At 46.6% G+C, this 18,259-nt stretch overlaps 1 protein-coding gene across 1 annotated transcript; it reads left to right on the top strand.

The window, feature by feature from the left end:
• The first annotated feature begins 4,403 nt into the window (after positions 1–4,403).
• RRP15 (ribosomal RNA processing 15 homolog) lies at positions 4,404–17,622 on the top strand. Its single transcript, XM_036453493.2, has 5 exons — positions 4,404–4,581; positions 7,660–7,934; positions 8,867–8,964; positions 10,798–10,999; positions 16,918–17,622. Exons 1-5 carry the CDS (start codon positions 4,437–4,439, stop codon positions 17,056–17,058), a joined length of 861 nt encoding a protein of 286 aa, XP_036309386.1. The 5' UTR covers positions 4,404–4,436; the 3' UTR covers positions 17,059–17,622.
• The last annotated feature ends 637 nt before the right edge of the window (positions 17,623–18,259 follow it).

Here is an 18,259-nt window from a genome sequence, read left to right as displayed (position 1 = left end):
CAGGTTGAGTTCAACCATCACATTAGGAAGGAAGTGGGTCCCCAGGATACCATTTGGGGTACACTTTCAACTAACAGAAATGAGAATCTGAATGTGGGGAAGGATCAGGGTAGCCTACTTCTCTGTTCTCTTATTATTCAGAAAGCCTGGGCGAACCTTGTCATCACAAACAAATACCACCTGGGAGACTAACTCCCATTTCCAGGAGAGTTTTAATGGAAAGGTTTTATGCAGGTGACGTTTGCCTCCTTGTATGGAGACTCGTCTCACTAACACAGGCTCTGAGACTACCAATCCACGAGTAATCTGTTCAAATTGAATAAAGCCTATTCGGCCCTAGCCCCATGGTCGGCAAACTGCGGCCCTTGAGTGTGGCTCTTCTACAAAATACCACGGCCTGGGCGAGTCTATGTTGAAGAAGTGGCATTAGCAGAAGTTTAAGTTTAAAAAATTTGGCTCTCAAAAGAAATTTCAATCGTTGACCTGTTGATATTTGGTTCTGTGGACTAATGAGTTTGCCGACCACTGCCCTAGCTGGTTTTGCTCAGTGGTTAGAGCTTAGGCCTGCAGACTGAAAGGTCCTAGGTTCGATTCTGGTCAAGGGCATTATCTTGGTTGTGGGCACATCCCCAGTAGGGGGTGTGCAGGAGGAGGCAGCTGATGAATGTTTCTCTCTCATCGAAGTTTCTAACTATCTATCCCCCTCCCTTCCTCTCTGTAAAAAAATCAATAAAATATATTTTTTAAAAGACATTAAATAAAACCGGTTTCAGCCAAGCCATGAAGTTTTAATCGCACTGTATGTGCATGCCCACACGTGGTATTCTGTGGAAGAGCCACACTCAAGGGGCCAAAGAGCCGCATGTGGCTCGCAAGCCATAGTTTGCCGACCACTGGCCTATGTCTTCATCATAGCACAAGCAAGAAGCCACTCCCTCCAACCTTGCCAAACACACACACAACCAAAGTCCAGATCCTGTTGGAGAGGGCAGGTCTGTGTCTTATTTCAGTGGAGGTGGGGGAGGCTAAAGGTTTATTATACCAAGCTCTTTAAAAACAAACAAACAAAAAAACCTTTTTTATTGATTTTCCACAGAGAGGAAGAGAGAGGGATAAAGAGCTAGAAATGTGGATGAGAGAGAAACATTGAACAGCTGCCTCCTGCACACTCCCTACCGGGGATGTGCCCGCAACCAACGTACATGCCCTTGACCAGAATCGAACCTGGGACCTTTCAGTCCACAGATTGACACTCTATCCACTGAGCCAAACCAATTTCGGCTACACCAAACCCTTAAGATAAATCTACCTACAGTTTGTAAACAAACACCGTACGCATGTGCATAAAAGGCTCTGAGGTTAGAACAGGTGCAAACACTTAGGCTCCGTCTCCACACCGGCATCTCACTGCTCCTGTTTCTCTCAGCTCCACCTGCCAGCATGGATTTCAAGACTTACATGTTTTCCATCTTTAGAGTCAGCTGGATGAGAGCAAAGCAACAATAGTGTTTTTTACATGCACAGACAGGCTGACACAGTACAAATAAAGCTTCTCTTCTAAATTTCTCCCTCCCTACTACCATCGTTAAGAAGAAACAGGATGAAAAAGAAGCGGTGAGGCCACAGGTAGTTGCAAACATAGGTGACTCGTAAGATCATAAATGCAACCGTTAGCGGACCACACCTTTGACACATTTCATACCTTTGCAGGCACCAGGGAAAGGTGTTCGCCCGCAGGGGTCCCCCGAGGCACTCTGTGATGGAACTGCCCACAGGGGTGGCCTGCTGGCCCCTGGACGCTGGGGACCTCCAGGCGCTGCAGGAGTCTGATGCCAGAGAAGCCACCTGTGCCCCAGGAGTCTTCAGACAGACAGAACCACACTGTGACCCGCATGCAGGCTCCTTCTTCTTATAGAGCCACTCCAGTGCCCTCTGCTGAGAAAGCCGGATATCCGGCTGGTCCGGGCAGAGGGGAACTATTTAAAGGAGCCCATCGTGTTTTCACAGGGCAGCCAAAAAGGGTGCACGTGGAGCTGAGAGGCAGTAAGCTGGTAACGAGCACAGGTGTGTTTGCACAAAACCTCATACACGTATACAGGAGACGTGTATTTCCATCATTCCGTTATTTCCATCATTCGGTGCCCATTCTATTTGCATCCTGTCAATGATTTTAATTCATTGTGACGGCCAGGATTTTATTTTTTTTTCCTTCTAATTTATGAATGCCAGGGCTCGCCAGAAACTTCCACTGTTTGTTCTCAGGACATACTTGCTAAGCGTGAAAGTGCAAACAGTCCGGCACACTAGCTCAGGAGCTGAACAGACAGGCTCCGGAGCCGGTAGCTTATGTTTGAATGCGATTCTGCCACTGACTGGCTGTGTGGCCTTGAGCAATGATCTCATCTTGCCCAGGCCTCGGTTTCCTCATCTGTATAATGGGAACACCGGTACTCAACTTACTGTGCCTATTAAATAAATTCACATGGAAACATCTCACTTATTAGCAGTAATCCGTTTCTGGGAAAAATCACATTTCTGCAGGGAAACCTGGAGCCTGTTGTTATTTTTTTAAAAAGAAAAATGTGAATATGTAACAAATAAACCAACCTTACCCCCTCCCTCCCACCAAGCAATTTCCTAAAATGTAACTAAACAGAGTAAGTCTCTCGACATAAACCACCATACTACGTTGGCAAATGCTCAAAACATGACTGGGGATCACCAAATAATATTAACAAATGGTGTTTCCTATGCATGACCCTTTCCTCTTTTCAGTAGTCACTCTTTTTAAAAAATATATATATTGTATTGATTTTTTACAGAAAGGAAGGGAGAGTTAGAGAGATAGTTAGAAACATCCATGAAAGAGAAATATCGACCAGCTGCCTCCTGCACACCCCCCACTGGGAATGTGTCGGCAACCAAGGTACATGTCCTTGACCAGAATCGAACCTGGGACCTTTCAGTCCGCAGGCCGATGCTCTATCCACTGAGCCAAACCGATTTTGGCATTAGTAGTCACTCTTCTCTCTCCCTTTGCTGCTCCTCTGAATTGTTCTCCAATGCTTTCCCGATATGGGTGTGAACTCTGTAACACCAGGCAAAAACAAGGGCTACATGGGAAAGTCAGCAGGATGCAAGTTCAAGGCCAACATGCCATGGCAGGAAAGGCTTACACTGAGCAGCATGGCTGTTGGGCACCCGCCATGTCCTCCTCGGCCCACTCCTGAGCTGCACCCTTTTTTGCTGCCAACAGTTCCACTTTTCAGAAGGTTTAGGCTGGGATTGGATCGGGTGCCAATTGCATCTGGAATGAAACTTTTTTCCGGCACACGGTTTTGTTTGCAAATGCATGGAGCGTGGGGGATGTACGTGTGTGTTTCTCATGTAATCAACTGGAATGTGTCCACTTGAGAAGTTCCACTCCTTTAGAAAAGTGTGGATATTAAAACCAAGAAACTCTCTTGCCGAAACCAGTGTGGCTCAGTGGATAGAGCATCGGCCTGTGGAATGAAAGGTCCCAGGTTTGATTCTGGTCAAGGGCATGGACCTTGCTTGCGGGCACATTCCCAGTAGGGGGCGTGCAAGAGGCAGCTGATGGATGTTTCTCTCTCATCAATGTTTCTAAATATAATATCTATCCCTCTCCCTTTCTGTAAAAAATCAATAAAATTTATAAAAAAAAAAAAGAAACTTCGATGTTTCTAACACTCTATCCCTCTCTCTTCCTCTCTGTAAAAAAAATCAATAAAAAATACATTAAAAAAGAAAAAAGAAACTCTCTACCGGTTAAACTGAAAGCTTAGTCTTTAGAACAAGACTGGCTTATTTAAAACACGATGCAAGGGTTTGTTATCCTATCCCTCTGGCTCATTAACCTTACCAATAAATGTATTCTGTCCTTCACTCTTTCATTCTAACCTTTCTTCCTTCCAAAAATAGTTTGGAGGCCCCTAATCCAGGCCAGGCCCCATTGCTGGCCACGGGGATAAACTGGTAATTGAGATATGGCCCCTACTCTCAAGGAGCCAACAATTTTAGGAGGGAAATTAGGGCTTGGTGGTGGCAGCTGCTTGGAGGGAGCTTGAGGCTGCCAACAGCAGGTGACTAGCTCACCTTAGGGAGAAGCTGGTCCGGAGGGAGAAAGGAGAAGCACCCCGTGGAGGATCTGCACTGGGCAGTCGGACGCGGAGCAGAAAAGTGAAACGGAATCCCCTTACCACGAGGGACGAGGGGAGAAAGCGAGATTCTATTATCCGTTTTTGCAATTGGAAGCCAGACCTTTCTCTGCCACCCAAGCCTGAGGCAGCTGCCCCGACCTCCTGGCTGGTTGGCCCCGCCCCGGAACCTTTGTCGCCGGAACTCGAGGCCCACGTTCCTCGCGTTTCCCCACCGGGTGCAGCTCCGGTGCGACACTTCCGGTGAGGAAAACCAACATGGCGGCGGCCGTACGGGACTCACGTGGGAGTGCGGGGAAGAAGCTGAAAAATGCCCTCAAGAGGAAGAAGAAGATGAAAATGCTGGCCAAGGCGGCGGCATCGGAGCCGGAAGAGGAGGACCGAGACGCTGCCGACGTGGGAGGTAACGTGCCGCACGGCCGATCGGAGGAAAGGCCGCGCCGAGTTTGCGGGGAGCCGGGGGTTCGGTGCCTCTGCCCCGAGCCGCCCGAGCTTCATCGCCGCGTGGCATCCTGTAAACTGCTGGTTTCTTCTGCCCGGGATGGCGGTGATGGCTTTTACAATAGCAGTTCCCACGTTCATGCAGAGCATTGGCTTCGATCGGGATGGGTTTGGTTCTGCACGCAGTGACCCTGCCTCTCTGCAATTGGGCGGGTTTGCGGAATCTGACTTCTTTGGCCTCCTCCCTTCTCCTGTCGTTCAAATCCTTGCTCTGCCCTTTAAAAAAAAAAATAAAAAAATTTGCGTGTCAGCTTTGTAGAAGATACCCCCAAACAGAGTCAGAGTCAGTCAGCCTCTCTCTCTCTCTCTCTCTCCATATATATATATATATATATATATATATATATATATATATATATATATATATATATATAATTGATTTTTTTACAGAGAGGAAGGGAGAGGGATAGAAAGTTAGAAACATTGATCAGCTGCCTCCTGCACACCTCCCACTGGGGATGTGCCCGCAACCAAGGTACATGCCCTTGACCGGAATTGAACCTGGGACTCTTCAGGCAGCAGACTGATGCTCTATCCACTGAGCCAAACCGGTCAGGGCAGTCACTCTTTTTTCATTGTCTGCCTTTTAAAAGAACATGTCACACATTTTTGCCTTTGGTTAACCTATCGTATTTCCCCTCCAAGGCGTGTGATTCCTTTAGGGAGAGAAACTTAGATGGAGAGTTTTTCTGTTTCCCCTTCCCCCCTCATTCTCCTCGAGTATTCAGCACATAATATTGAGGGGCTGGGAGGCTGCTGAAAACTTGGGCCCCGTTCCAGAGGCTAAGGCCAGTGGCGCTCACATCCCCCCCCCCCTGCCCTGTGGGCATATCTGGGCATCTGGCCATATCTGGGGATCAGGGACAGATGGCGAGTTTGGAAGGGAGTTGGAAGTTTGGGGGAAAGGCAGAGGAGATGAGAAATGCCAGTGTTTTATTGCCCTGCCCTACATGCTAGCCACTAATTAAAATGAAATAAAATGTAAAACTCCAGGTTTGAAGCCCGCAGGAGGCTTTCATGGCTGGTGAATGCAGGAAAGTCTGCTTGGAACCCTTGGTTATTGCTCTCGAGGGCCCCGAATTTTGAAAAACCCAACCAAAGTGTGCAGGACGGTCAGGCCCATGGGCGATCGCCTCTCCCTGTGATTCTCATAGCGTTCTCCGGTCCTTCCTTATTTTCAGTTTTAAAATAGATTTCAAGGTTAGAGTTAATGTTTAAAATAACATACAGGACTTCAGAGGAATTTTTTGGCGTATCTGGTTCCCTGAGACCCATGGATATATCCATTTACCTTCTGCTATTAAAGATCACTTATTTGAGGGGGTGGAAGTGACTGGGGAGAGGTCAGTGTGTGTGTGTGTGGGGAGGGGGGGTGATATATGTAATACTTTAAACAATAAAGAATTTTTGAAAAATAAAGATCAGTTAGCTGAAAATTTTAAAAAGTCACATCTGTATGTGATGCAGTATATTTTTAAGAACCAGTTGTGCTTTCTGATCTGCATAGTGATTATCTTTGATGTCCTAGGAGTAGGCCCTGTGTTTTAGTAGCTGGAAGACCTCATTGCGTTGGCATTTTTCATTTACTTCTATAAAAATCAACATGCCCCTCGGCAGTGAGTGCCTGGCTTAAATCTTCTGAGCTTACAGCTGCTTTTTAAAAAGTAATAAAATGAAAAAAACTATGACACCAGTGACTTCTTCTGGATTTTTTTTTTTTAATTGGGGTGAGTGCTGGTTTATACTGTAAAATGGTGTTAGAAAACTTTTCACAGGTTTATCGTGTTCCCATATGTGAGTGTTAGGATAGTCAAGCTGGGGAAGAAACACACCAAAGAAAATAGTCAATTTAGAAGGGGAGAGTCGGAGTGGCTTACACAATCACAAAGCCTTTGGCTGCCTTGACATTGCAGCTGAAAAAACGTGAGACTTGCTGTGAGATTTGTGAGAGAATTCATCAGGACAAAACACTAGATGTCAGTGTTGTAGTTTTGATGTTTTATCAGGAGGAGCTGATCAAGATTTCTGCTTCTCATCACCCGGTATTCTTCACTGATAAACGTTTAAGCCATCGTGTTCCTTACATTCAGATAAATGCTTACTATGTTTTTATTGGCTGTTTTCTAATGTGTTACACATTTTTTGAACTATATTTAAATATTTAGTTTTTATGAATCCTTTTCATTTCATGAATTCTCAGCACTTCAAAAATAAAGTTATTGTGCAAAAGTAATACCAGCATTAGGAGTATTATAATGACCAGCTAAAAGGTCAAGTCTTTCCATCATCTCTCTTTTAAACAAATTTTAATTGAGTTTATTGGGGTGACATTGGTTAATAAAATTATACAGATTTCAGATGTACAATTCTATAATACATCATTTTGTGTGTTGTATTGTGTGTTCCCTACCCCAGGTCTCCCATCCCCATTGATTCCCCCTGCTGTGGTCTGTGTCTGTGAGTTTTATGTTTTTGTTCTTTCTGGGTCTGCCTAGTTTTTAGGTCTTAATCCCTTCATCTTTTTCACTCAGGCCCACAACCCTCCTCCCCTCTGACAGCTGTCAGTCTGTTTTCTATCTATGAGTGTTTCTGTTTTGTTTGATAGTTTATTTTGTTCATTAGATTCCACATGCAAATGGGTACGGCTACTGTGGAAAGCAGTATGGAGTTACCTCAAAAAATTAAAAATGGAGCTGCCATCAATTCTATTTCTGGGATTGGATTTTTTTTTAGGGGGGGAGGGTTTGTTTGTTTGTTTGTTTTTTGCTGCCTGGGGCCTGGGGCCTGTGATCCTACAGCCTCCCTGTCAGCAGAGCTCAGCCAGATCCTCAGAGGCTGGCAGCCAGGGGGGAGGGTCCCACTGTCCCTCTGTCCCTGCAGCTGTGATCCTGTCACTGTCCCAGAGAATGGGGACGGATGGAGAACATCACAGGGCCACCTCTGCCTCCGGCATCAGAGTCTACTCTGTTTCTTCTCGTAGGTTCTACCAGAAGGTGTGCATCACAGAAGGCTCACTTCTCTTCCGATGACGAAGCAGCGGAGGCTGACAACGAAGATGAGCTTGAACCCTGTGACGATAACAGTGAAAATGCGGCGGGAGCCGCTGCGGGGACCAGCTCGGGCTGGGCCGACGCCATGGCTAAAATCCTGAACAAGAAAACCCCTAAGAGCAAACCCACCATCCTGGTCAAAAACAAGGAGCTGGAAAAGGAAAAGGAGAAGTTAAAGCAGGAGAGACTGGAGAAGAGAAAGCAGGTATGTCTGTCCGGCTGCTCTGTAGATTAGATTGTGTGTCTACCTGGTGCTTAGGCCTTATCTGTGCCGCCTTCTCCCTGCACTGTTTGTTCAATTAACATTCCAGCGTTGGACTTTTTGTGTGTGGGGGTGGATAACCAAGGTTCTGTTTATAATCCTCATCTAAGCTACTCTGTGGAGTATGTTTACTTTTTAATCACCTGGAAAGCAATAGAGATATAAACTCCAGGGAAGTTTATCTTTCTACAGTCAAGTAATCACCCATGTGGCTATGACCCCTGTTTTTTTATTCCATTTAGCTGTCCATTAGGTGCGGGACTAATCTTCCTATAATCATCCTATTAGTTGCTTTTTGCCAAAACCTATTTTATAATAAAGATCCGTGATGTCCCTGTTAGATTATTTTATCGGGGGGGGGGGGGGTGTCCTTATTTCCGGACCCTCTTCTGCTTCTGCGTGATGGGAAAGAATCCGTGTGCTGTGATTTGCGACCAGGTTGCCATATGTGGCAAGAACGGTGGTCAGATGTGCCCTGAAAGAGGTGAATTTCAATGCTTCGTGAAAAGGCAAACAGCTGCCATGTGAATAGGCTACATCTGGAGATGATGCTGTCCGTTTAAAAGCTGATGAAAAGCCTTCATCTTTCTGTCTACTGAAAAGCCACAGTGTTTAACCTGTGGCTACAGGGGGCGGGGGCTGGGGTCTGATCTGTGACGGCGGATCAGGACTGCGGTTTCCACACCTGCCTGGTCCCAGGCTCCGTGAGCTGGCGGCCCTCCAGGCCCCTCTGGCCACCCGGTGCCTCTCACATGTCACACCAGTGCTAACCACAGGCTCCCCGTGCGGAACCCTTAAAGTGCCGGTGTTTTTAAGTAAAGTGCTGCCCTTTCCAAAGTGCCTCATGTTCTCTCGTAACCTTGTCCGTCCCGCAGCTCGATAAGAAGCGGGAGTGGGAGATGATGTGCAGGGTCAAGCCAGATGTGGTCACAGACAAAGACACCGAGAGGAACCTGCAGAGGATCGCCACGAGGTGAGGCAGAGGGGGGCCCCCTGAGTCCTCAGCACCCCGCCGTTCCCACTCCAGGGGCCGCGGGGCAGCCAGCCTGCCTGCCCTGAGTTCAACCATAGGCCGAGGGTCTCTCGGGAAGGAGTACAGTGTGCCAAGTGTACGTTCGGCACAACCCTACTTCACATCGTCTTGTTTTTTATAGTCGTGAGAACTGTCATCAGAATCCTCACTTAGCTAAAGTGTCTAAATTTATGGCACTCTCGATTTTTGTTATCTTGCATTACATTTATGGCATGGTGAGTTTCACATTATAGCAGCTTCATGCTTTCCTTTTATTCTGTAAATATATATATATTGTGTATATATATATATACACAATATATATATATATATATATTTATTTATTTATTTATTTATTAACAGAGAGGAAGGGAGAGGGAGAGTTAGAAACATCGATGAGAGAGAATCATCAATCAGCTGCCTCTTGCACACCCCCTACTGGGGATGTGCCCACAACCAAGGTATGTGCCCTGGACCGGAATCGAGCCCAAGACCCTTCAGTCCGCAGGCTGACGCTCTATCCACTGAACCAAACCGGTTTTGGCAGCCTCTTTAGTTTTATGTCCTTGGGCACCTCACGTTCTTCACCTTGGTCCCTGCCCTGCTGTGAAGGGATGGGATTTTGCCCTGTTTACAGCCTAAACTCGCCTGTTAGTTTCTTGGAAGCTGACAGGAGGCAAAAGCATTCTGGGTCAGAGACATGGGACTCCATTACTCACAGGTGGTAGCCCAGCGTCTCCTTCCCACTAGCTGCCCCTGGCCCCAGGGCTGGCACAGGTGCCCTCGGCGGTTCATGTTACAGGAGGGGAATGCGGTGCGGGGAAGCCATTGCTTTTACGGTGAACGGGAACAAGCCTGCTCTTTGTCTGGGGGAGACGTTACCTCATTTCTCAAGGTTTCGTGCTGCAAACACAACCCTGAGAAGTGTTCTGGGTAAAGAGCAATTAGGGCCCGGATTCCTGAAAAACCCAGCACAAGCCTGCAGGATGGTCAGGTCCGGGGCGGACCACCTCTCCCTGGGATTCTCTGAGCAGGAAATGAGCAGGTTATAGGATCTTAGAGCCGGGAGGGATGTTAATGGTCTAAATCAGTGCTGCCCGGTGCAAACGGAATGGGAGCCACACACGTAATGTAGATTTGTCCGAATGAGTAAAAGAGGTGAAATTAAGTTCAATAACATGTTGATTTTACCCAGCACCTTCTAATGATTACTAATGCAACTTGTTATCAAAACAAAACAATTATTAATGAGATTCTAAAATGCTTTTTCATACCAAGTCTTCGAATATTTTTTAAAATTGGATTTTAAAATTAGTTTTATATCCTGAGAATTGCAAATCATGTAGCAAGACTCAGGACGTCTGCTCCTGCTCGCTGCAGAGCCCCAGCTGTATATAATCCCTCTCCGAGAAATAGGTGCAAGTGTTAAAAGTAATTCTTAGTTCTGATCGCATAAACGTTGATAGAGAAAGACCAGAGCCGAAACAAAACAGATCACACATCCATCCACGTATATTCATCCTGTGAATGCGTTCATAGACTTCCATTCATTCATTGAAATCCACGATCACTTTCCAGAAGTATCTAACCAGTCAGCTGTTTTCATTTGCTTGCCTACTCAAAGCTTGCCTCTCTCCTAAGCAGAGAAAACACACTGTTTCTATCCTCGGAGCTTGTAATCTAGGTCAGCAGTCGCCAACCGGTGATCTTGGACCACTGAGATCTGAGAGTTTGGCAGCCGCTGGTCTAGAATAATCGCTCTTAACTACCTTGTTCTGCTGGCGTGGTCCCTAGGGGTGTGGTGCAGTTGTTTAACGCCGTCCAGAAGCATCAGAAGAACGTGGACGAGAAGGTGAAGGAAGCCGGAAGCTCCATCAGGAAGCGTGCGAAGTTGATGTCAACCGTTTCCAAGAAAGACTTCATCAGCGTTCTGCGGGGCCTGGACGGAAGTGCCAGCGAGAAAGCTTCGACCGGAAAGAGCTCGCAGGCCAAACAGGTGAGGCTTTTATACAAAGTTCAGGGCCTCAGGCTCTCAGCTTTCACACTGGACGTTTTCCAGAGAAGAACCCTACCATCTGCTGCCAGCCTTCTCGAAGCAGATTGTAGGGACTGTGGGGCCCCAGCGTTCAGCCCAGAGATTCCTCGAAGGAGCCCGAATTTATTGGCTGCAGATAGGAAAGCACTGACTCTGTGTTACGTCTCAGATTACAGGCAGTGTGCAAGGTTTTCATTGATTTGAACTGGCCAGCACGTCGCTGTCAGCTTCTGTTTTGTCAGGAAACCACGCTGGGAGCTTCACAGGACAGGAAAGTGCTAGTAGTTTCTGTTGGGAAGAGTTTCTTCAGTGATTGATTGATTGCTTTCTTTTTCTCTTTTAATATATTTTATTGATTTTGTACAGAGAGGAAGGGAGAGAGATAGTTAAAAACATCGATGAGAGAGAGTCATCGATCAGCTGCCTCTTGCACACCCCCTACCGGGGATATGCCCGCAACCAAGGTACATGCCCTTGACCGGAATCGAACCCGGGGACCTTCCAGTCTCCAAGCCGACGCTCTATCCATTGAGTCAAACCGGTTTCGGTAAAAATCTCTCAGTTAAAACAGGTACTGGGAGAGGCCAGGTATTCATTTATTTTCCCGCTTTTGTGAAAACTGTTGAGCAGAAGCGAGTTCAGGGGCTCTGTCCGCATACGTTTCTCATACATGGCAGCCAGGTGCCCCGTCAGCTGCTCTCAATGGTAGGGATGCTGTGACCTGCGGGCTCCTTGGTATCTCAGTAACGAGAGCTCGGCTCCAGTTGCCATCTGCTTTTAAAATGGTCACCCCTCTGCTCCATGGCCTGGCGCTAGGAGTGGAGGGGCGCCTCAGGGTGATCCCAAGGTGGTCCCATTAGTTGTGGGTCTTCCTCTTCACAGGATGAGGGTGGGGGTGTGGAAGGCATGGAGCGGGGCAGAGAGGCAGCGGGCAGAGTGATGCTGTCCTCAGGTTGCCCCTGCCTCGCATGCCAACTGCTGCTGCCTTCACATAAAGCTGCTCTCGCAGGAATGCGAGGAATCCCAACTTTGTAAATAATTCAGCTTCATGTTTGTTTACTGCTCATGCCTAAATAGATTAGAGTTTAGACAAAAGGGAGACTCCGAGTTCGCGGTGAGAGAGAGCATTGCATTCTGTCTATGGGAACGCGAGAAAGCCAGTTTCCCATTGTGGTGGCCTTCGAGGCATGCTGGTTACCATAGCCGCTTCTGGGCGGTGTCGTCTGGTGTGAGTGGTGTGAACCTGTGGGGCAGGGTGGGACCTGCAGCATTTGGCTCAGGGTGTGGGTAGAGGGAGGACTTAGAACCATCCCAGAGCGCCGTAGAGACTCGTAGTGACCGTTAGAATAACGGTAATGGTGTGCGTGCACCTGCCGACCCTCTCTGAGGCATTGTTCTCTCTGCAAAATAGCTGCCCACAGAGAAATTTCATCAGTGTGGTGGAAGCCCTTTAAAAATGTGACTGTCCACGTGTTTGCACGTGGGATGCATTTTTTAAAATACAATTTTTGTACTGATTTCGGAGAGGGAGGCAGAGGGAGAGAAGGATAGAAACATCAACGACCAGGATCACTGATCGGCTGCCTCCTGCACGCCCCCTAATGGGATGGAGCCCTCAATTGGACATGTACCCTGACCGGGAATCGAACCGTGACCTCCTGGTTCATAGCTACTGAGCCGTGCTGGTCAGGCTGTGGTGCACGTTTAAAATTGAAAGGAGTATTTTACTGCTGATTGCTCAAAAGAATACTAATTTTGAGGTGTGGGCAGTGGAGAATGTTGATGGGCTTGTGCCATGCATTGTACACAGTGGCACAGGCCCCGGGCTCTAGAACCAGGCGGCCTGGGTGCAGGCACCTTACCTGCCCTTTGGGTCACTCACCCTCATTGGCCTCCTACCCATTTTCAGGTCATCACTCTAGTCTAGGGGTGTCGAACTCAATCAGACAAGGGGCCAAAATCTAAAATCCAGCCTAAATCGCGGGCCGAATGGTTTACTGAACAGTCATAAACTGTCATTGTGATGGAAACGCAGCGGAGTGCAGTGATGACAGCGCGGTGCGGGCCACATTGCAAGGCCTGGCGGGACGGATTTGGCCCGCGGGCCTTGTGTTTGACACATGTGCTCTAGTGGTACAGCCACCTCAGAGACACTGTGAGGGCCCCGGAAGTGAGCCATGCTCAGCACACAGCAAACACGTGTCCCGAGTATGAGTTCTTTACATGTCGTTCTGATCTTTCCTAATAGATGGTAGTCGGAGATGAAGCTGGGATGGGAATCAATGTGAAAGAGAGCTGACTGCTTCTGATGACCGGCTTACCCCAGAATTCTCTAATTTAATACCTCGTGTTTAGATTTGGAACTTCTCTCGTGTTAGGTGTGTTTGGTCTGGTAATATATAATTCTCACAAAATATAAAACTATATCTGGGGGGGCCTAGAGCCCTCCCCATTTCAAGCAAGGGGTGAGCTAATGAGGACTTAGAAGATTTTACTCGCCCAGGAGAGGGGCTTCTCGGTGGCGGTGTGTGCTGTCTGTGTTCCCATCTTTGCAAATAGTCCAGATAAAAGGTCCTCCCGGACCCTCATGTCACAGGCAGAATTTTCAAATGGGTGTCAGTCGTCGTCAGGGAGATTACTAACAGTTGCAAAGAGCTTACCCTATAAGACTGCAACAAGGAAGGTATTCAGATACATTTAGCCAGAGTGCCGAACCTTTTTAAGTTTAGGTGGAGCTAAATTAAAATAAAAGTGCAACATCCTTGGTGAAAGTCAAGAAATCGAGTATTGCTGATTGCGAAGTGCAGCTGGATTATGCTGTTTATTGTTTCAGGATTCGGTTTTGATTTTCCCCTTCAGAACCGGCGTGTGGTTAAGCTCTGCATCTTTCGGTGTCAGACCAGTGAGGAGTCCCCGAGCCTCGGCTCCCGTCTTCTGGGTGGAATCTGCCCGCGGGTGTGTGAACCTTGCAGTGGAAGCTGATTAACACTTCTCAGCGTTGTCTTCGTCTCCCAGATCCACAGACGCTTCTGTGTGATCTCGGTGACATATTTGTAGAGAGGAGGGCGGGGCGGGGGGAATATTTGGTTTCCCTGCCTCATGTGGCTTTGCATCTAATCAGCCTCACCGATCAGCTGCCGTGGGCACGGGGCGTGGCCCTGCAGGCTGCCCCCTACAGTTGGCTGTGTCTTACTGGGGCCCAGCAGCTGAGCTCTGCCCAGGTTTCCGGCTCAGCAGGAAGGGAGCCCGGGAGGACGGATTCCTGCTAAGTGATGAGGGTGCCCTTGTCTGGCCTGGGGACCGCACTGGGGGAGCAAGTGATGCGGCGAACACCTCCAGGAGCCCGGCTTCACTGTCACTCTTCCTTCTGGCTGGCCAGGCCCGGGGGCTTGACCTGACCCTGCTGTGGCCCTTCCTGCCTGCCATATCCGGGTACACTATCATTGTCTTTCTAGACAAGGAACGTCAGACAATTGATCTTGACATTTCCATTAAGGCCCACTGATGTTCCTCCCTCTCTCTCTCTCTCTCTCTCTCTCTCTCTCTCAACTGTTGTAGTGCCCACCCTCTTATTCATGGCTTCACTTCCCATGGTTTTAGTAATCACCCAGGGTAACGGGAGCCCCAAGATATTAACTGGGAAAATTCACGCCCCTTTATCTCATCACGTGGGCCTTGTGCCCTATCCCGTCAAGAAGAGGGTGCATACAGGACAATGGCATGTTGAGAGAGAGCACATTCACGTGGCTTCCGTCCCAGTGCACGGTTACGATGGTTCTGTTTCATTATTAGTTGTTAACCTTTGATCTCTTTCTATGGCAAATTTATAAATTGCACTCGGTCGTGGATAGGCATAGAAATGGTTTGTCCGGCACTGTGTGTTTCTGTGGATGGAATAACTAGGAAAGCCTCGACTCTTAGCTCCATGAAGACGGGGGCTTTGTTTTGAACCCAGCCTAGACACAGACTCGGCTCTCTCAGTATTTGTGTGAGTTAGGGAAAGAAATCCCAGAGCCTTGAGTTCTGCAGAGACTGTCTCAGTTACTACCACACGGTGGCGCTGTTGTACCACGAAAGGAGAGGCCGTCTTCGGCTCAGCTATGTCTAGTTTTACATAAATCCTAGGAAGAAACAAATCAAATGGACTACCTCTGCTTATTGCCTGCTCACTTATTTGTCATTTTAGCACGTGACTAGGCCTTTTTATTACATGAGTAGGTCAGACAATGAGATCATAACCCAAATAAAGACCATTTGTTTCTCATTTTTACCAACTATTAAATGAGATAGAATCTGTGAAAACCTAGCTCAGTTAGTTTCCTTTTCTCTCCTTTTTACTTTGGCTTAAAAGTCTCTGTTACACTTCTATTAGTCTAAATAATTTGCCTGAAGTCTTCTAATAATCAGTGAACTTGAAATAATATTATAAGATTATTTTTGTCAAAAGATTTTAAAAATTGATATTATATCTGGGATTATCATCACCCCAACTTTGTTGTTCTTTTTCAAGATTGTTGCAGCTATTTAAGGATTTTTATTTATTTATTTATTTATTTATTTATTTATTTTGTTCCATATAAATTTTTGGAGTGTTTTTTCCAGATCTGTGAAATAGGCCATTGGTATTTTAATGGGGATTGCATTGAATCTATAGATTGCTTTGGGTAGTATAGACATTTTGATGTTGATCCTAATAGCTATTTGGTAGAGTCTTTAGGGTTTCCTATGTCCTATATCGTGTTATTTGCGAATAATGACAGTTTTGAGATAGCTTTTATGCACCTAACTAGATACTTCTGCAAAGGGGACATATAGATGGCCCAAAGACATACAAAAAAAATGTTCAAAGTCACTGATCATCAGAGGGATTAAAACGACAATCAGGTTTCACCTACACCTGTAAGAACAGCTCCCATCAACAAAGGACAGTGCTGGCGAGGATGTGGAACCCTCGTGCACTGCTGGTAGGAATGCAGTCTGGTGCAGCCACTGTGGAGAACAGTATGGAGTTTCCTCTAAAAATTAAATATTGACCCAGTGATCCCACTTCTAGGAATATATTCTAAGAAACCTGAAACACCGATCAGAAAGAAGGTATGCACCCCTATGTTCCTAGCAGCACAATCTACAATAGCTAAGATCTGGAAACAGTCCAAGTGCCCGTCAGTAGAAGAGTGGATAAAAAGCTGTGGTACATTTATACCAAGGAATACTATCGGGCAATAAAAAAGAAGGATCTCTTGCCCTCAGGCAGCATGGAGGGACCTGGAGAGTATCATGCCAAGTGAAATAAGCCAGTCAGAGAAAGACAAGTATCACATGATCTCACTTATATGTGGAATCTAATGAACAAACTAGATCCAGAAACATAAAAAGCCTGGAACAGACTGAGGCATCTGAGAGGGAAGGTGGGGGTTGGGAGGTGTGTGGGGAGAGATTAACTGGGGAACTTAAATGCGTATTTGCATCGCCCAGGGACACAGACAATAATGTGGTGAAGGCTTTGGGGGGGGGGGGGGGATGGTGAATCAGAGTGAAGGGGGGGTCTATGGGTAAGAGGCACATCTGCAATACTTTCAACAATAAAGATAGATTAAAAATTTTTTTATACCAAACTTAGAACTTACTGTATTTTCTCCCTATTGCAAAAAAAAAAAAGTTTGCTTCCATGATTCTTTTATGGGGTTAAAATATTTTATTAACAGGTAAGCTCTATTAGCTATATGTGCATATATGCTTCAATGTATAAATAAGGCCAATCTCTTCTTTGTCTTGTTTTCACTCCTGTTGCTGAGAAGTGTGCTTTGTGACACGGACTCTCTCAGTCCCCCTGCAACTAAATTGGCTTTTGAATGTGTTGTTCCTGTGATTGTTCGCAGACTGAAGCGAGAGAAGAGCGCCCCGGATGGAGCATCCTGCGAGATGACTTCATGATGGGAGCGTCCATGAAGGACTGGGACAAAGAGAGCGACGGGCCGGATGGCAGCAGTCCGGGCGGGGGAAGTGACTCCGACACATAGTAGGTGTGCAGGAGGCACGGCACATCGCTCTGTTCTCCCCAGAGAAAACTCCTCTGGCTCCGAGAGCCGGGGGACATCGGGACGCCATGTCTAAGGAAGCAGAAGACTTGGGCTTCTCACCTAAACGTCGTTCACGTCACGCGTTCGAACTGTGTATAATTTTAAGCATTTGTAAAAAGAAATGTCCCTCAAAACATTTGTGAAAGGAAATGTTTGCCCCATCACTGGTTTACATGTTGGCCAAGGGTTTTTGCTGTTTTGTCGCAGGTATGGTATTATCAGCATTTCCAGAAATGCAGTGATACTCACCACGAAAATGAACTCATCTTAATGTTTCCCGCCCACAGATCTGTGCATTTGTCATTTGGGGGCAAAGGTTGATGTTTGTTTTGGTGAGTGAGCTATTGAGAAAACATAGGTAGTAAAATTTTAAATTTCTGGTTTGGGGGTGATGCTTTTATTTTTTTAGATATTCTGACAAATATATAACAAACATGTCAAATCTATACTTTTCTATTACTTTTATGTGCTGAGTACTGTATATAAATAATGCCTTAAGATTTATTTTAAGTGTTGATTGTCTTGGCTCTCATGTCATTTCTTAGGAAGCACATGTGACACTTTCCGTGTGTGTGTGTGTGTGTGTGTGTGTGTGTGTGTGTGTGTGTGAGAGAGAGAGAGAGAGAGAGAGTGTTACCTTGAATTCTCTCTCATGACCAGTGAGGTCATAGTTAGCTAACAAGAGTGCCTGTTAACTAAAAGGAGAATGCCAACTAAGACTATCATCATTCAAAAATTTCTGTGAAACTGGGCCTAAGATCTACATTTGTAGGGGAATTGTTCAGTAAATGTGACCTGTTCCCTTTTTTTAAAAAAAGGCCCTGTCCCTTTGTCCATCTTCCCTAATACAGATAGGTCCCTCCGGGTACCCACGCACATACTTGCTCTGTCAAACACCGAAGGAAAACCCTTCCCCAGACTCTGCTAGAGAAGGGATGTTTATATTCTTCAACCCGGTGAGCGAGGCAGGCATTGCATAACGAGTTAAATTAGTCCACGGCCTGGCGTTTGTTATCCTAAAGGAAGGTGCACACCTATGATATCAGGTGATTAAACCAGCAGAGCTCAGATGCATTTTTGTATGTGTTCCAGCCTTTGAACTTGAGGGCCTTATTAAATGATAGGACTGCCATTTGTCAGT

Source organism: Pipistrellus kuhlii, unplaced genomic scaffold, assembly GCF_014108245.1.
Source record: "Pipistrellus kuhlii isolate mPipKuh1 unplaced genomic scaffold, mPipKuh1.p scaffold_m20_p_25, whole genome shotgun sequence".
Taxonomy (NCBI): domain Eukaryota; kingdom Metazoa; phylum Chordata; class Mammalia; order Chiroptera; family Vespertilionidae; genus Pipistrellus; species Pipistrellus kuhlii.
The sequence above is the reverse complement of the archived record's forward strand: the minus strand, read 5'-3'. Positions and strand labels throughout refer to the sequence as shown.